Genomic DNA, 16,130 nt, shown 5'->3' on the forward strand with positions numbered 1-16,130 from the left:
ACTACCGGACTAGGCGGCCCACCCACATGTTCTGAGAATATTCAGCAAATAAAGTTGTTTCCAATCAATCAACGGCTAATGCTGCACGAGCCTCCGCGTTTGCAAACGCACCTCTAGGCCTGTGTGCTTCGTCAACGTACCATGACTCTGGGCTGCATAACCAGCGCTAGGAGACTATTATTGCAGAATATAAATATTGCCATACCTACCAGATCAGTCGTGACGATGGCTCGGCGGTTGCAGCTGCCGCACCAGCAGCTTGGCTTGCCGCCGACGATGCTGTTCGTGCTCTTTAGCGCAGTGCGTAAAGGTCTACAAGAAAAGACTTTCACACGCGCACTTGCCTCGTGTTTTTGCATTGAACACACTAGGCAGCATCCAGGCAGATGTTGACAATGGCACTGATCCCATTTTATTGCCGGAATGAGAGCTTACGCGAAATGCGCCGTAGCGAACATGTTTGCTGGTCAACGCGAAATGCAATCGAAGGAAGAACTTTTTGTCACCAATTTCGCCTGCGTTGTAATCAAGTTAAAACGGTCGAAGCAAAACAAAAGCTTTTAATTCAAGCATAATGCCACTAGGTCTCAGTGCACAATGTGGCTGATAGGACGCGCACAATGCATTCTGTGACAGTGACTGTTCTGGTAAAGGTGAATGTCCACAATTACGTTGTTGGGCTAGCGCGTTTATTTCACAACTATCTTAGAAATCTGGTCTTTATTATTAGTCAAAGATTAGAAGTGCGGCACCAAGAGCGAAAAGTCGCTGATAGGCATCCTATTGCAAGACAGGCTGGTGATTCACTGGATCCTGCGTTGCTCACTCATGTTTGGTTTGGTTGGTTTATTGGGGTTTAACGTCCCAAAGCGACTCAGGCTATGAGGGACGCCGTAGTGAAGGGCTCCGGAAATTACGACCACCTGGGGTTCTTTAACGTGCTCTGACATCGCACAGTACACGGGCCTCTAGAATTTCGCCTCCATAGAAATTCGGCCGCCGCGGCCGGTATCGAACCCACGTCTTTCGGGTCAGCAGCCGAGCTCCATAATTGACTGAGCCACCACAGCGGGTCTCTCATGTTCTGAGCTAATGATGCAACACTGAAAACGTCACTGTGGATATACCTCCCAGTCCCCTAAAAGTGGTCTCTGCCTACATGCAAACTTTTCTCGAGTGTTCGCGGCATCCAAAGCCCATCGCTGGTGACGAGCTCTTGAAGTCAACTCCTGCGTGTAGGCTGTGCAGTGGTGGGGGCCGCTAGGCGGCAGCGCAGTGGTCTCGTTCGGAGAAGAGCCCCAGGTGGCTGACCAGCAGGTAGGGCACCAGGCTGCCCACCAGGGCTCCGAGCTGCGTGCAGGCGCCCACCCAGAAGAGCGCCTTCTCTCCGTGGCTGGCGAGCGCCAGCGTCACCACGGTCTTGGCGTAGCTCAGCACCAGGAACGTGGCCACCCAGCAGAACACCTGCACGAGCGACGCGCACACGCAGCGGAATTAGTCCGGTGCTCGGTGACGCTCGGCTCTGAAAAAGCGTCAGCCGATGTACAAATTGTCATAAGTGTTTGTATTTCCCACCAAAATGCAGCATTCCTTGGCGGTAGCAGCAGTCGTAGTACTGCCTTGCGTATTTGAAGGGAGACAGGTATAAAAGTGAAATTCTTGTAGAACGTTTCCTATCATCACATTAACAATGGCAGAGCTGTGGTTTCATCACGTGTCTAATTTCTCATTATCAGCCTGACTACGCCCACAGCAGGCCAAAGGCCTCTCCAATGTCTCTACAATTAACCCTGTCCTTTGCCACTTGCGGCCACCGTATCCCCGCAAACTTCTTGATCTCATCTACCCACCTAATTTTCTGCCGCCCCCTGCTACGTTTGCCTTCTTTTGCAATCCGCTCCGTTACCCTTGAGGACCAGCGGTTATCTCTCCTTCGCATTACATGCCCTGCCCAAGCCCATTTCTTCCTCCTGATTTCAACTAGGATGTCATTAACCCGCGTTGGTTCCCTTACCCACTCCGCTGGCTTCCGATCTCTTAACGTTACACCTCTAATTTTTCTTTCCATAGCTCGCTGCGTTGCCTTTAACTTAAGCTGAACCCTCTTTGTTAGCCTCCACGTTTTTGCCCCATAGGTGAGTACCGGTAATATACAGCTGTTCTATACTTTTCTCTTGAGGGATATTAGTAAAGTGCCATTCATGATCTGAGATAACCTGCCACATGCGCTCCATCCCATTCTTGTTCTTCTAGTTATTTCCCTCTCATGATAGGGATCAGCTGGCAATACCTGCCCTAAATAGACTTATTCTCTTACTACTTCCAGCACCTGACTACCAATTGCGAACTGCTGTTCCCTTGCTTGGCGGTTGAACATTACTTTCGTTTTCTGCATGTTAATTTTTAGCGCCCCCCTGTTCTGCTCTGCCTGTTTAATTAATTGATCATGCTTTGCAGTTCATTTCCTGAGTGGCTTAGCAAGGCAATGTCATCAGCGAATCGCAAATTACTTATGTATTCTCCACTAACTCTTATCTCCAACTGCTCCCATTTCAAGCCCTGGAATGCCTCCTGTAAACAGGCAGTGAATAGCATAGGCGAGATCGTGTCTCCCTGCCTGACACCTTTCCTTATTGGAATTTTATTGCTGACTTATGGAGAACTATGGTACCTGTAGAATAGTTATAAGTATCTTCCAATATTTGACATAACACTCTGCTACAGCCTGATTCCGCCATGCTTGCATGACTGCTGAGGTTTCTACTGAGTCGAATGCTTTCTCGTAATCAATGAACGCTATATACAGGGGCTGGTTATATTCTGCGCATTTCTCTATCACCAGATTTATTGCATGAATATGGTCTATTGTCGAGTAACATTTACGAAAGCCTGCCTGGTCATTTGGTTGATTGAAGTCTATGGTTGCCCTGGCCCTAATTACCGATTACCTTAGTAAATAACAGACAATAAGCTGATCGGTCTGTAATTCTTCAAGTCCTTGACGTCTCCTTTTTTATGAATTCAGATAATGTTAGCGTTTTTCCAAGCTCTAGGTACGCTCGAGGTTACAAGGCATTGCGTATACAGGGTGGCTAGTTTTTCGAGCGCAATCTCTTCTCCACCCTTCAACAAATCTGCTGTTATGTGACCCTCACTAGTTGCTTTCCCCCTTTGCATTGCTTCGTAGGCTTTCTTCACTTCCTCCTTCGTTACTGGCGGGGTATCCCATTGCTGTGCCCTACTGCCTCTCTGAGTAACATTCTGATTGCAATCGCTACTGTATAGATTTGTGTAAAACTCTTCGGCTACTTTAACTATCTTATCCATATTGCTACTGACGTTGCTCTCTTTGTCTCGTATCGCATACATCTTGTTTTTACCTATGCCTAGTCTTCTCTTCACTGCTTTTCGGCAACCTCCGCTCTTTAGAGCATGCTCGATTTTCTCCATGTTAAATTTCCTGATGTCGGCTACCATGCTCTTATTTATTAACTTCGACAGCTCTACTAGTTCTATTCTATCTATGCAGTTAGACGTCCTCATGCTTTGCCGTTTCTTAATCAGATCTTTAGTCTCCTGAGATAGCTTCCCGGTATCCCGTCGAACCATCCTACCGCCTACTTGTACGCCGCACTCCGTTATGATATCTGTGAGATGATTTTTCATTGTTTCAACATTACAGTCATCATCTTTAGTTAAAGCGGAAAATCTGTTCTGCAGCAAAATCCTTAATTCCTGTACTTTCCCTTTTAATGCTAACTCGTTAATAGACTTCCGCTTTACTAATTTCCTGCGTTCCGTTTTCAAATCCAAGCTAATGCGAGACCTTACCATTCTGGGGTCCATACAAGGAACCTTTCCAAGGACCTCCACATCCTCTACGATGCCAGGCTGAGCGCACAGTATGAAGTCTGTTTCATTTTTTAGTCTCACAGATTCACAAATGCAGCGGAATTACATCGGTGCTCAGTGACACCCGGCTCTGAAAAAGCATCAGCCGATGTACAAATTAGTCATAAGTATTTCTGTACCTCACCATAATGCAGCATTCCTTGGCGGTAGCAGCAGTCGTAGTACTGCCTTGCGAATTTGGAGGGAGACGAGTATAAAAGTGAAATTCTTGTAGAACGTTTCCTATCATTACATTAACAATGGCCGAGGTGTGGTTTTATCATGTGTTTTATTTCTAGTTGATCCTAATGTCTCGGGCTCGATCCCGGCCGCTGCGTCCGTATTTCATTGGCTACGCCCGTCTTTTGTTCGATGTCAGCGCTTGTCAGAAACCTCGGGTGGCCTAAATAATTCGAAGCCCTCCATTACGGCGTCCTTTATGGCCCAAGTGCCACTTCGGGAGGATAAATTCCCCTATTCACGGTCCGTGGGAATAATAAACAGACTTCGAGCAATTTGACCGGTGCGATGCAAACTGCAGCTCTGCTACTCTTTAGTTTACTCCTATGTACATTACGGGCTACTTGTTTTGGGCACCACAGCGCTTACTACTATCGCAAAATTATTTTTGCAATAAAAAAGAGCAATCCGTGCTACCTTCAACCTTTAACTCAGCCAAAACACAGGACAAATTTTCAATAAACATAGGTCACTTAATATAGAAATAATAGGAAGAAAACTGGCTATATACATAAAGAATGAAACAAAAAACAGTCGCCAAAGGTTTAAAACGTACATCTCCAAACCTCTAGAGCTTACACCTTTCGAACAGTTAGCTTCCATGTTTCGAAGTCGCGCACAATTTATCACCACCAGAAGAAGCTGACGTTTGCGATACAACGAGCTCTCAATGTACACACCCAGCTTCTTTCTAAGCAATGCAAGGCCGCGGAAATGGCCAGAATAATAAGAGAGTTGTGCACGATATGTCACTTTCATAACACACCATGCTAGTTGTAGGCTTTTGTTGTTGCGTTGTACGTGGGTCGGTTGATAAGTGTCGTAAAAATGCAAGAGATGGCGCTACAGTTGTGTTTTCTTCTAGGTGGCGTGCGAGAAGCACACTTCATATGACGTCAGAACATGTGTAGGCTTGTACCGACAATTAGTAAGCTTCCGACAGCCATTGGCGCAGACCTGAGTGGTGATTCCCGCCAAAATTGGAAGTTTCGAATTTCGAGCAGTGGCCGGTAGAAGTGAGTGCTTTATTCGGCCCTTTGGCGCCCTCAAGAGGTCATGTGAAGCGTGTTTTGCAAGATCTGGCGATCGGAACTGTGGCGACAAGTTCGTTTTTACACAGACTGGCTGCGAGTAATCTGTTTTGCTCAGTACCCGGAATGGATCGCTAAAAAAGCGCCCGTGTTGACCAAAGATTTTTATTTAAAACAGTGGACGGCTGCCCAAGTTAAAGCCGACTTGGGCGAAGTTCATGGACACTCTGCACCATCGCTGAATACCACTTACTACAGGATAAATTAATTCAAACATGGCCGAACTTCGACGCAAGATGAAGCACGTCATGGGCATCCAGCGGAGGTCACCCCGCCAAAAATGGTATCGAAAATTCATGGAATTGTTATAAAAGACCGCCGAGTGAAGGTACGTGAGATAGCTGAAATTGTAGGCATCTCAGCAGAAAGAGTTCCCAATATTCTTCATGGAAAATTGGAGATGAAGAAGGTCTGTGCACGTTGGGCGCCGCGATTGCTGACGATCGACCAAAGACTCATCAGGACAGACATCTCGAAGGATGGTTTCGTTTGGTTTGGTTTATGGGGTTTAACATCCCAAAGCGACTAAGGCTATAAGAGACGCCGTAGTGGAGGGCTCCGGAAATTTCGACCACCTGGGGTTCTTTAACGTGCACTGACATCGCACAGTACACGGGCCTCGAATTTCTCCTCCAAAGACATTCAGCCGCCGCGACCGGGACATCTCGAAGGAGTGTTTATCGACGCTTTATCACAATCCTCAGGACTTTTGGCCAAGATTTGTGACAGCTGAGGAGAAACGGGTACATCATTACTCTCCAGAGTCTAAACAGCAATCAAAGCAATGGACTGAGCCGGATGAAGTTGCGCCAAAAAAAGGCAAAGACTGTTTGTTCAGACGGAAAGGTTACGGTGACCGTCTTTTGGGATTCACGTGGAATAATCTTTGTAGACCACTTACAAAACCGCAAAACGATAACAGGACCATATTATGCGACAGTCCTAGAGCAACTGAAAAAAGAATTCCGCACTAAGCGACCTGGTTTAGCGCGAAAAAAGTCCTATTTCAACAAGACAGTGCTCCACCCCACAGGTCCCTTGTTGGAATGGCCAAATTGCACGAGTTAGGCTTCGAGGTTTTACCTCATTCACCATATTGTACGGATTGGGCCTCATGTGACTTTTTCTTTTTTCCAAACCTAAGCATTTGGCTGGGTGGAAAGAAATTTTCTTCAGATGGAGAGGTTATCTCAGTGGTGAATGATTACTTCAAGGGCATCGCACCATTCTTTTTTTCTGAGGCAATGAAAAAATTGGAGCAGCTCCGGAAAAAGTGCGTGGAACTGGAAGGGGAGTATGTTGAAAACTAAAATATTGTTTTCAGCAAACTTGCTATCTTTAACTGCGTTTTACCACACTTATCAAATGACCCTCCTACAGTAATATATAACAAATAATCACGTTTTACTATTACCCAATTTGTAAATGTTTTGTCATTATGTCGTCAGCTTTTGTTATCGTCAAATGGAAATGCTTTAAATTTGTTGCTATTATCATAAGGAGGGCAGGCCTTAGGTATTCCGCAATGCATCTGGCAAGCTCATTCTTGGTTTGCACTGTAAACCGCAACCAAAGGAATAAAAGAAATTGCCCATTTATATTTAAATTTATAAAAAAAAGTAGGGCTAGAACCCAACAATAACGCCAGCCGGTACGAGAAGCTTATTAGCTCTGGCTGAGGTAGTGCTACGTCAAATGGAGTAGACACATCGCATCTAAGAACAGGACTGAGAGCAATATCGAGGTTTGAATTCGTTGCAAAATATTTCGAAGGGCATTGGCATGGTCATTCTTTCCACGCTCAGCCAAGGACTGGAACAGCCTTCCACACGACATCGCCGCAATCACCAGCCCATCAACATTTACGGACTGTTTAGCAACTAACTTTAACAGCGAATAATTTATGTACCTTACGTATTTTCTTTGTTTATTCAATCTGCTTTTTCAATGTAACCCACCCCTTGTGTAATACCCCCAATCCTACGGCCTTTAAGGTAATAAAGTGAAGTGAAAACTTTTTATTTTGCAACCAGTCGCCCTGTCATTGACGGTTTCACCCAGCTCTTTTATGATTTCTTAAAATGTTTTAAAGAGCCGACTGCCACAATATTCACACTGGCGCTTCCCTTGCGATGTCGCCTGTAGCTTGGTGTCGCATTCACAAACCATTGCTTCACAAACAGATTAGCACTAGGTGTAGTAGAACTTTTTGACGGGTTAGTTGGTACATTGTCTTGAAAGAATGTCGTACGCCAAAAAAGGACGAAACAGGAAGGAAAAAACACAGAACAGGAAAGAGGCGCAACTTCCAACTTTAATAACAGGAAAGGAAACCAGGCGCTCTTTTATAGCCGCTGAGCTGCATGAGGGTGCGTGAACTAAAAAACAAATGCGGTGGTGGACGAGTGATAACAACACTACAACACAGCACAACAAGTCATAGGGAGGTCGCTATTACAAAAGGCATGTTGATAACTCATGCGAGCGTGAATGATAGCACAGGTTGAACGATTATGAATAAGGATAATAACTACCTCTAAGATATTAACAATCATGAAACCGATTGAAGGAAGCAGGCGGACTTTGCAAAGGGCATCTAAACAGAACCGTCCAAAAAAGCTAGTTCGTTTCTGGTGAGGAGAACAGAAGGCGTGCTAACGCAGTTGTCTTTTCTTTGATCAATATAAAAAATCAGAAGATTATGTCAGCAGGTTACCCATTGCAACTGGTCACCAGTGTGTCTGAAAGCCTCCTTCAAAAAATGAAGAAACCGGACTACAAGCGGGACATTGGAAACAAACCTGTGCAGGTCATACCTTACCTGCATGGGTTTTCGCACAATTTGAAAAAAGTGGCTTCCAAGCACGGAGTGCGGCTGGTTTTTTCAGCCCCCTGCACACTGGCAAGCATACGTCCGATGGTGTCAGGAAAGCGGGTCAAAAAGGCCTGCACTGTCAAACATCAAACAGTGTTCACAAAATGTACCACTAATGTGGTATACGAGATCCCTTTGACGTGTGGCAAAGTATATGTGGGGCAAACGGGACAGTGCTTCAATGAGCGTGCTCGACAGCACAATGTGACACTAAAAAGCAAGACGGGAAGCAATCTAGCTTTACATTGTAGCAGGTGTAAAGATTGTTTTCCGAAATTTCAAAAGACCAGGTTTCTAGCCAGGGCAAAAGAAAAAATCGAAAGAGAAGTCATTGAGGCTTTTTATATTGATCAAAGAAAAGACAACTGCGTTAGCACGCCTTCTGTTCTCCTCACCAGAAACGAACTAGCTTTTTTGGACGGTTCTGTTTAGATGCCCTTTGCAAAGTCCGCCTGCTTCCTTCAATCGGTTTCATGATTGTTAATATCTTAGAGGTAGTTCTTATCCTTATTCATAATCGTTCAACCTGTGCTATCATTCACGCTCGCATGAGTTATCAACATGCTTTTTGTAATAGCGACCTCCCTATGACTTGTTGTGCTGTGTTGTAGTCTTGTTATCACTCCTCCACCACCGCATTTGTTTTTTAGTTCACGCATCCTCATGCAGCTCAGCGGTATAAAAGAGCGCCTGGTTTCCTTTCCTGTTATTAAAGTTGGAAGGTGCGCCTCTTTCCTGTTCTGTGTTTTTTCCTACCTGTTTCGTCCTTTTTTGGCCTACGACATTCTTTAAAGCACTAGGTGCCCACGGCAAAACCACAAACGATGCAGCACAAGGGGATATGGGCTGGGCATCGTTCGAAGCACGGGAAGCTAAGAGTAAAATACTATACGAAGAACGCCTGAGGAAATTGGACGATAACAGGTGGGCAGCTAAGGTATTTAAATATTTATACAGAAAGAGCGTTGTCTCACAGTGGCGGAAGAGAACTAGAAAACTAACCAGTAAGTATGCAGGTCATGAGGACGGAGAAAGAAAGAGCATTAAACGACAGGTTAAAAACGCGGAAGTTAAAAATTGGATGAATTCAATGGAAAAGAAACATAGTGTAGAACTATATCGATACTGGAAAAGGCAGATCAGGAAAGAATTTTTCTATGATAACTCAAGAGGCAGTGCCCTACTTTTTGAAGCTAGGTCAGGGTGTCTTAGAACGCGCAGCTACAAAAAGAAATTTAACTAAGATGACACGTGTGCCGTGTGTGGTAGATCTGTGGAAACAATTGAACACCTCATAATCAAATGTGATGGTATCCATCCGGATGTCGATGCAGGCGCAGTCACTCTTCCTGAGGCCCTAGGGTTTAAAGATAACCATGGTCATGTAAATAAATCTGCAGTGGAAGTTAGCAAAAAGCTATTGGAGGATTGGTGGCTGAAAAGCAGAGATGTGGCATAAGGTTAGAATTGTAGGAAACTGTAGGTAAAGATGATGGCGATTCTTAATGAGAATTGCCAACACAGTAAACAAAAAAATAATAAAGAAACAAAAGCTGAGCATGGTGGCAATTGCCTCCACCCCGTTTCAAAGGGGGCGCTCCTATCCATCCATCCATCCATCCATTCATCCAGCTCTGCTGTGATCGGCATGGCTGATAACCCTGCTCGTGATGTCTGTGGACGCGTTGAGGCCATATCTCGTTTTGTTTGTGAATGCCCAGCTTACAGATCTGAGTGACATTATGTGTTAACCTGAGTTAACCTCCCCGCTTTTCCACCTTCTCTTCCTCCTCGCCTCCTGGCGCTTCCATTGCCAGCACGGCCATCGACTGATTCTTGTGATAGCTATTACCAGATTTATTTACGATCGCTTTATAAAATTTTCTTCGCACAATAAAGTTTAGTTTCAATAAAACCTATGCATGTCGCTTCATCTTGCAACCGCCCACCGCCTCAGTGGCACTTCAGTCGTCTTGTCCCTACACAGGTACCACACGTGTCCGAGAATGCCGCGGTAAAACGACAATCCGATATTCTTTCATCCCACCCTCCAGATTCAAAGCTGCCGTCATGCACCTGATCATTTTTATTCTCACGCCAAACACGATCACATTTCTATGATATGATTTGTACCTGCGAGCAGCTGTTTCTATTACCACGTATCATTGTAGTGTCCATTGATTCGCGCAAGGCCGCAGGAAAGGGGTGTTATCATTTGTGTTCGTGACGCGAGAAGCGACTGGACTAATCTCGATTGATCACAGCCATGCCGAGCTGCATCTACGTGTTTCCAGATTACTCTAGATGATCTCGACCCGTTATCTCGAAGTTTCCTTGCCAGCTTTAAATTGAACGATGCCGCGAGCAGCAGGCATTCGTAGTTCGACGACCGACGAGCACGTTTGTTGCTTACGCCACCGCCCAGTGATTCAGTTCTTTTGCGGGCGCAAGTCAGCCCAAATAAAGAGCTTCGTTTCAAAGACTGGTTGGTGTCTTCCTGACCGCTGGACTGCCGTCACTACAATGTGACACTATGGTGTCTGAACTGAGAGTATTCTGATAGGCGCCTTATCTCGAAAACTCGTCGTCGCCTGTTAAGTTCTCGCGGCCAAGAACGATGGTCATTGCGATCTTGAATGACCGCCATGCGCCGTTGCTGCTTTTGCCGCACCCGTGTAGTGGCTGTTTGCAGGCGCTGGTTCATCATGTAGGCCTTTTCACAATTGCCTTCTTGAGCGCAGCCATATTGTCACGGCGCTGTGCCAGCAGCGTTATGATTGGCGGATTTTATACAGGCACTGCGCATGCGCAGCACAGTCCACCACGCAAGCGCTCTCAGTCAAGCCACGTCTCCATCTGTGCACCCACCGCAGCCAAACAACATTTCGTTAAGATGCTGAACTCCGGTGCTGCTATGATATGACACCGAGATCAAGAGTGGTGCAGAGACAACGGATGCTGTGTTTCTCCGTCACCTGTGCCGCTGAGATCCCACGGAAAACCACAGTTAATATGCGGGAGAACGGCTAGACTTGTCCGACCGTTTTGCTCCGCTCAAATCCTGGGACAACTCAATTCTCAGGAAGGTGTTTCACGCATTACGTGGCCCCACCCGTACATGGCCAAGAAACTGTAAAGTTTCTGTAGCAACATGGAAAAACTTTAACAGGGGGCTTCAGAAGGCTTTCTGAAGCCTTGTGTGGAAAGAAAGAGCCAGATATCTCATAATAAAGGCTTTGTCTCTTGTCCGGAGTGCATAATGTACAGGGTGGCACTATCGTTTGGAAAATTATACATCGCCCAAATAGGTCCATATGTAAATGTTCGCTTGAGAGAATATAAGAATAAAGTGCGTGCAATACAGATGGATATTTTGGAGTGCAGTGAGAGGCGTGCGATTGCCATTCACCTTTCAAGAACACGATGATTCCATATAATCTCAGGGTCAAAGCTACCTGTATCGCGCGTGCGGCTCAGCGCATGATTACGCCGTCAGTATATAGCCTTTATCGGGAAAAGGAACTCGGTTCTTCGCGCAGGTTGCATTGCTAGCTGTGTTCCTGTCACCTTTCTTCAGTTTTTTTTTTTTCATTGCAATGTTCACATGGGTGTATATTATACGCTCCTGTTTTCGCAATAAAGGATTATTTGAAAGGCCGCCGCGTTGGCTCAGTGGCTATGGTGCTCGGCTGCTGGCCCGAAAGACGCGGGTTCGATCCCGGCCGCGGCGGCTGAATTTCTTTGGAGTCGAAATTCGAGGCCCGTGTACTGTGCGATGTCAGTGCACGTTAAAGAACCCCAGGTGGTCGAAATTTCCGGAGCCCTACACTACGGCGTCTCTCATAGCCTTAGTCACTTTGGGACGTTAAACCCCATAAACCAACCAACCATTATTTGAAAGCTCTTGTACTGCGCATCTCGAGTGCTGTGATTTTGTCCCGGAAATTGAGCTTGCAGTTGTGGGTGTGAAATCGGTTTGCAGTGCTTCACGGAGACCAATCACTACCAACCTCCGCTGTAAAAACTGCCCACTTATCGACCTTCTCCAGGCACTCACGCAAAAGTAGGTTCAGCAGTAATGACGAAAGCCATTTACAAGACAAACAAAGATGAGGAGGAAATCAATTGCCTCTGTTGCAACACGGATGATCGTCATCATAAGCCTTTTAAGTCCACCGCAGGACAAAGGTCCCTCCCATACCTCTCCAAATATCCCTTTCCTGTGAGCTGCGAATACCTTATCCTCGCAAGCTTCTTTGTCCTATCCACTTAACTAACCTTCTGCTGTCCACTGCTACAACTTTGCTGCGCGCTATGAATGCTTTCGTCGGAAACACGCGCGTACTTTTTTTTAATGTACTGCACTCTGTTGTCTTCAAGTATGCTCCGTAACTTTCATCGCGCGGCGCTCATGGGGGCGGCAGAAAACAGACCCTGGATTGTCACGGGGATAAATGAGGCTCGCACGAGCATCCAATATAGCACCATTAGGTTTGGTTTGGCTTATGGGGGATTTACCCTCCCAAAGCGACTAAGGCTATGATGGACGCCTTAGTCAAGGGCTCCGAAAATTTCGACCGCCCGGGGTTCTTTAACGTGATGTGACATCGTACAGCACACGGGCCTCTAGAGTTTCGCTTCCATCGAAATTCGACCGCCGCGGCCGGAATTAATCCCGCGTCTTTCGAGGTAAGCAGCCGAGCGCCGTAAGCACTTAACCACCGCGGCAGCTAGTACCATTTACCTACGTAATCAGTGCATCGACTTGTCAGTGTAATATATTAGTCGTGAAGAACCCAACACAAAAAGGAGTTAAATCGTGCCGTGCTCCTCTAACCATTCAGATGCGATAACGCTTCGGTGGCAGATGACGACTTGATGACTACTTCGTGCCCAGAACCGATCATGTCCGATATGCCGGGGGATTTAGCGAAGATTTTCGAAAATTTCTGAGCAGTCGTGAGTTTAAGAAAAACGCATCGTTTCAGGAAGAAGCTGTGGACCGCGGCTGACAGGATAAAAATTTAAAAACCATAGTAATTATCGGTTTCGGGAATTGTTTCTACTTCTTTAATCGATGGCGCCACAACTGGAAATTTTCATTGAATGTCACGAATTGTTAACAAATGACCGCAACACAGAGAAGTTAAGGAGGGCACCTTAGACGACTTAAGTGCGCTGTGAATGCGAAAGCATGCACAGCGGGTGTTTGGCTGCGGCGATGGCGTCCTGTGCTCTAATGCACTGGCCGCCAGCGAACCTGACCTGTTCCCACCGCCCCAACAGAAGCTGATGAAGAGGACAATATCCAAACCCATCGCGAGAGACTGGCAGTTTAGCACGCGAGGAGTTCTGCAAAATGATTGTTCATCTAAGGGAAGTGTTTGCCAAGCCCGAGTTCGAGCCGGTGCTGGCACTCGCTCTTAATGATGCGCCCTTCATTGTTTTTTTTCTAGTGCTGTGTAGCTCGGCGTCTCGTATTATGCATATCGTGTTGATTTGCAGCACTTTTCCTCATGTTTGTACATAGCTCGTGTATACAGACCGTGCCACCACTGTAATAAACTCCACGTTTAAAAAAAAAGTGAAGACGTAGCTAGGCTCTAATGCAGTGCCCAGCGAAGCTGATCTGCTCGCGCCGGCCTATGTTTGAAACCCACTTGGGAATAATTTTTATCCTTGTTTCTTTCCTGATGTTGTAGGCACTGTCGAAGACGTCATTAGGTCACGTGGGAGGCTCGGTCCGCTTATCATCGATGGTCGGTCAACGCTGGACTTTGTGACGCCCCATTGGAGTGCCCTTAGAAAATTGATAGCGCTTGTCTTGAACACACGGAATATTTTCAATTATTTGGCAGCCGGTGCGGTGGCTCAGGGGTTATGGTGCTCGGCTGTTGACCCGAATGACACCTGCTCGAAGCCCGCGGTGGTGGTCGCATTTCGACAGAGGCGAAATGCTAGAGGCCCGTGCACAGTGCGATGCCATTGCACGTTCAAGAACCCCATTTGGCCGAAATTATCCGAAGCGCTCTACTACGATTTGCTTCATTGAGTCGCATTGAGTACATTAAACACCATAAAACCATAAACTATAATTTTCTTGGTGTAACGATCAGTTCAAATCTCATTTGGAGCGCTCACTTTAAAAACGTAGCTTCAGCGGCAGCCGAAATAGTGCGGCTAGTAAGAAGCTGGAAAAAACGGGCGTCTAGCAAAACAAACCTTGTTGTATACTTCACTCATGCGTGCCCTAATTGAATACGCTAATGTGGCATGGGACCGCACAAGAATTGAGACGTTAGAAGCATACGGGGCGTTAAAAGAAGAAAAATATGCCTGGGGTACAACGTGCCTTGAACCTAGATATACCAAAAAAAATTTTTTAAGCATGGTCTCTACTGTCTGGAATCAAATGTCAAGATGAAGGGTAAAGGTGAAAGTTCGAGGTACCGGGTGGTTCTCGTCATATGATCACGTGGTCATACTACCATAGCTTGGGTGGCACCACCGGGCAGTTAAGTTCGGTTTCACCTTGTGAAGCGGCGCCCACTGTCTCAAATCAAATGTTAAGGTGAAGGTCATGCACGCAGGGGTCATATTCTATAGAATCACGTGGTCACATTGTTATAGCTTGAGCCATAACACCATGCAGTTCAGTTCGGTTGGACCTTGTGAGGCATTGAAGATCTCATCCACATCAAAATCGGAAGTTGTACCCTCAGGAGCAGAGCTCTCGTTCTAAAAGTCCACTTGATATTCCACACAAAACTAAAACATAAATGCCGCCTAAATGAAGACACCAGACTTCGAACATATACTGAGGCAGTTAGTGGTAACTACTTTCTGTTATATGAATACATTAACCGCTCAGATACCATAACCGTCTCTAAATAAGCACCAAATAACACATGTAGAAAGTACAGCAAAGGACGACAGAAACGTATTATAAAGCATAACAAGAATAACACGAATGTACAACATGGTGTGCCAATGTTAATCCATAAATATCAGAGTTAAATAAATGTTCACGGAATGTAAAAATATTAGCGATCTAAAATCGAATGTTCCCAGCAGTACGCTCGCCGCCACACATGTCTATTGTACTCACCTGACGCTAGGAAGCACTTACCACGAGAAACGCTCCCGCATCGATGTCCACGAGGGGTGGCGTCGGGCTGGTGGCCGCGGTGAGCGTGATGTATGCGGCGCCCAGCGTCCCCAGCAGCGTCTGCGCGCACAGATGGCGCATGCGGCGCAGCACCACGAACACGGCGAGTGCGCAGGCGACGGGGTAGGCGATTCCGCACAGCGTCACGGCCAGGTGCAGGGCCCGGGGCCCGTACGGGAGGCACGAATACGACTGGGAGAGGCAACGCACTCTTATACCGGGTGTCCCAGCTAACTTGAACCAAGGGTTTAAAAATGAAATATTGGGGTCAGGAGAGTGAAACTACCTGCATATTGGTGACAGGCATTTGGCGCACCACAGGAAATTTTTTGTATTGCAATTACTTAACTAGTAATTAAAATAATTTTTTTTAAATTTTTAATATTGACTTTAGACACTAAGTGTGATTCGCAAAGTTGGAGAGCACTTTCAGAAACCCCCATTCCATTATTCGCCATAAAGAAAACCTTACGTGTACCTCTTTTTTCGAGCTCGAAAGAAAGCCCGCGAAATACAAAAAAAACACGTGACGAGCGCATTCGCGCGCCGCGATCGTGCTGCTCTCAACCGTGCTTTCAGTGAACGAAATCAGCTCCGGCCTTTATTCGACGGCCCCGTTGCAGCGGCAGGCCGATATCTTGGTGGTGGTTTCTTCGGCCGTGTCAGCCAGTTCGCGCGTGACGGTGTAAATTGCAGCGAGTGCGCTGCGCTTTGCAGTCGCGATAAAGACTGCCAAGCTCGAAGTTTTCAAATGAGAGGAGTTTTATTTGCCAGTTGCAAAGAAAATAAAAGTGGCGGTTTATGGCTTGGCTGTGCGGCGATGACAGCCGTGGCATGCGGTTGTCCTGACTCCATTTCATTTCGG

At 46.3% G+C, this 16,130-nt stretch overlaps 1 protein-coding gene across 1 annotated transcript in view; it reads right to left on the bottom strand.

Annotated features, from left to right (window-relative positions):
* Positions 1-435: 435 nt before the first annotated feature.
* LOC149334559 (solute carrier family 52, riboflavin transporter, member 3-B-like) overlaps positions 436-16,130 on the bottom strand; it is a 64,985-nt gene continuing 49,290 nt past the window's right edge. The window contains exons 3-4 of the mRNA XM_089555170.1: positions 15,227-15,457; positions 436-1,464 (exon numbers count right to left, since the gene is read on the bottom strand). Of these exons, the coding sequence (XP_089411296.1) occupies positions 1,261-1,464; positions 15,227-15,457 (435 nt within the window). The 3' untranslated portion in view covers positions 436-1,260. The remainder of the gene's footprint in view (positions 1,465-15,226; positions 15,458-16,130) is intronic.

The sequence above is a fragment of the Amblyomma mixtum genome, chromosome 8 (assembly GCF_055824585.1).
Source record: "Amblyomma mixtum isolate Tamu chromosome 8, ASM5582458v1, whole genome shotgun sequence".
Classification (NCBI taxonomy): Eukaryota; Metazoa; Arthropoda; class Arachnida; order Ixodida; family Ixodidae; genus Amblyomma; species Amblyomma mixtum.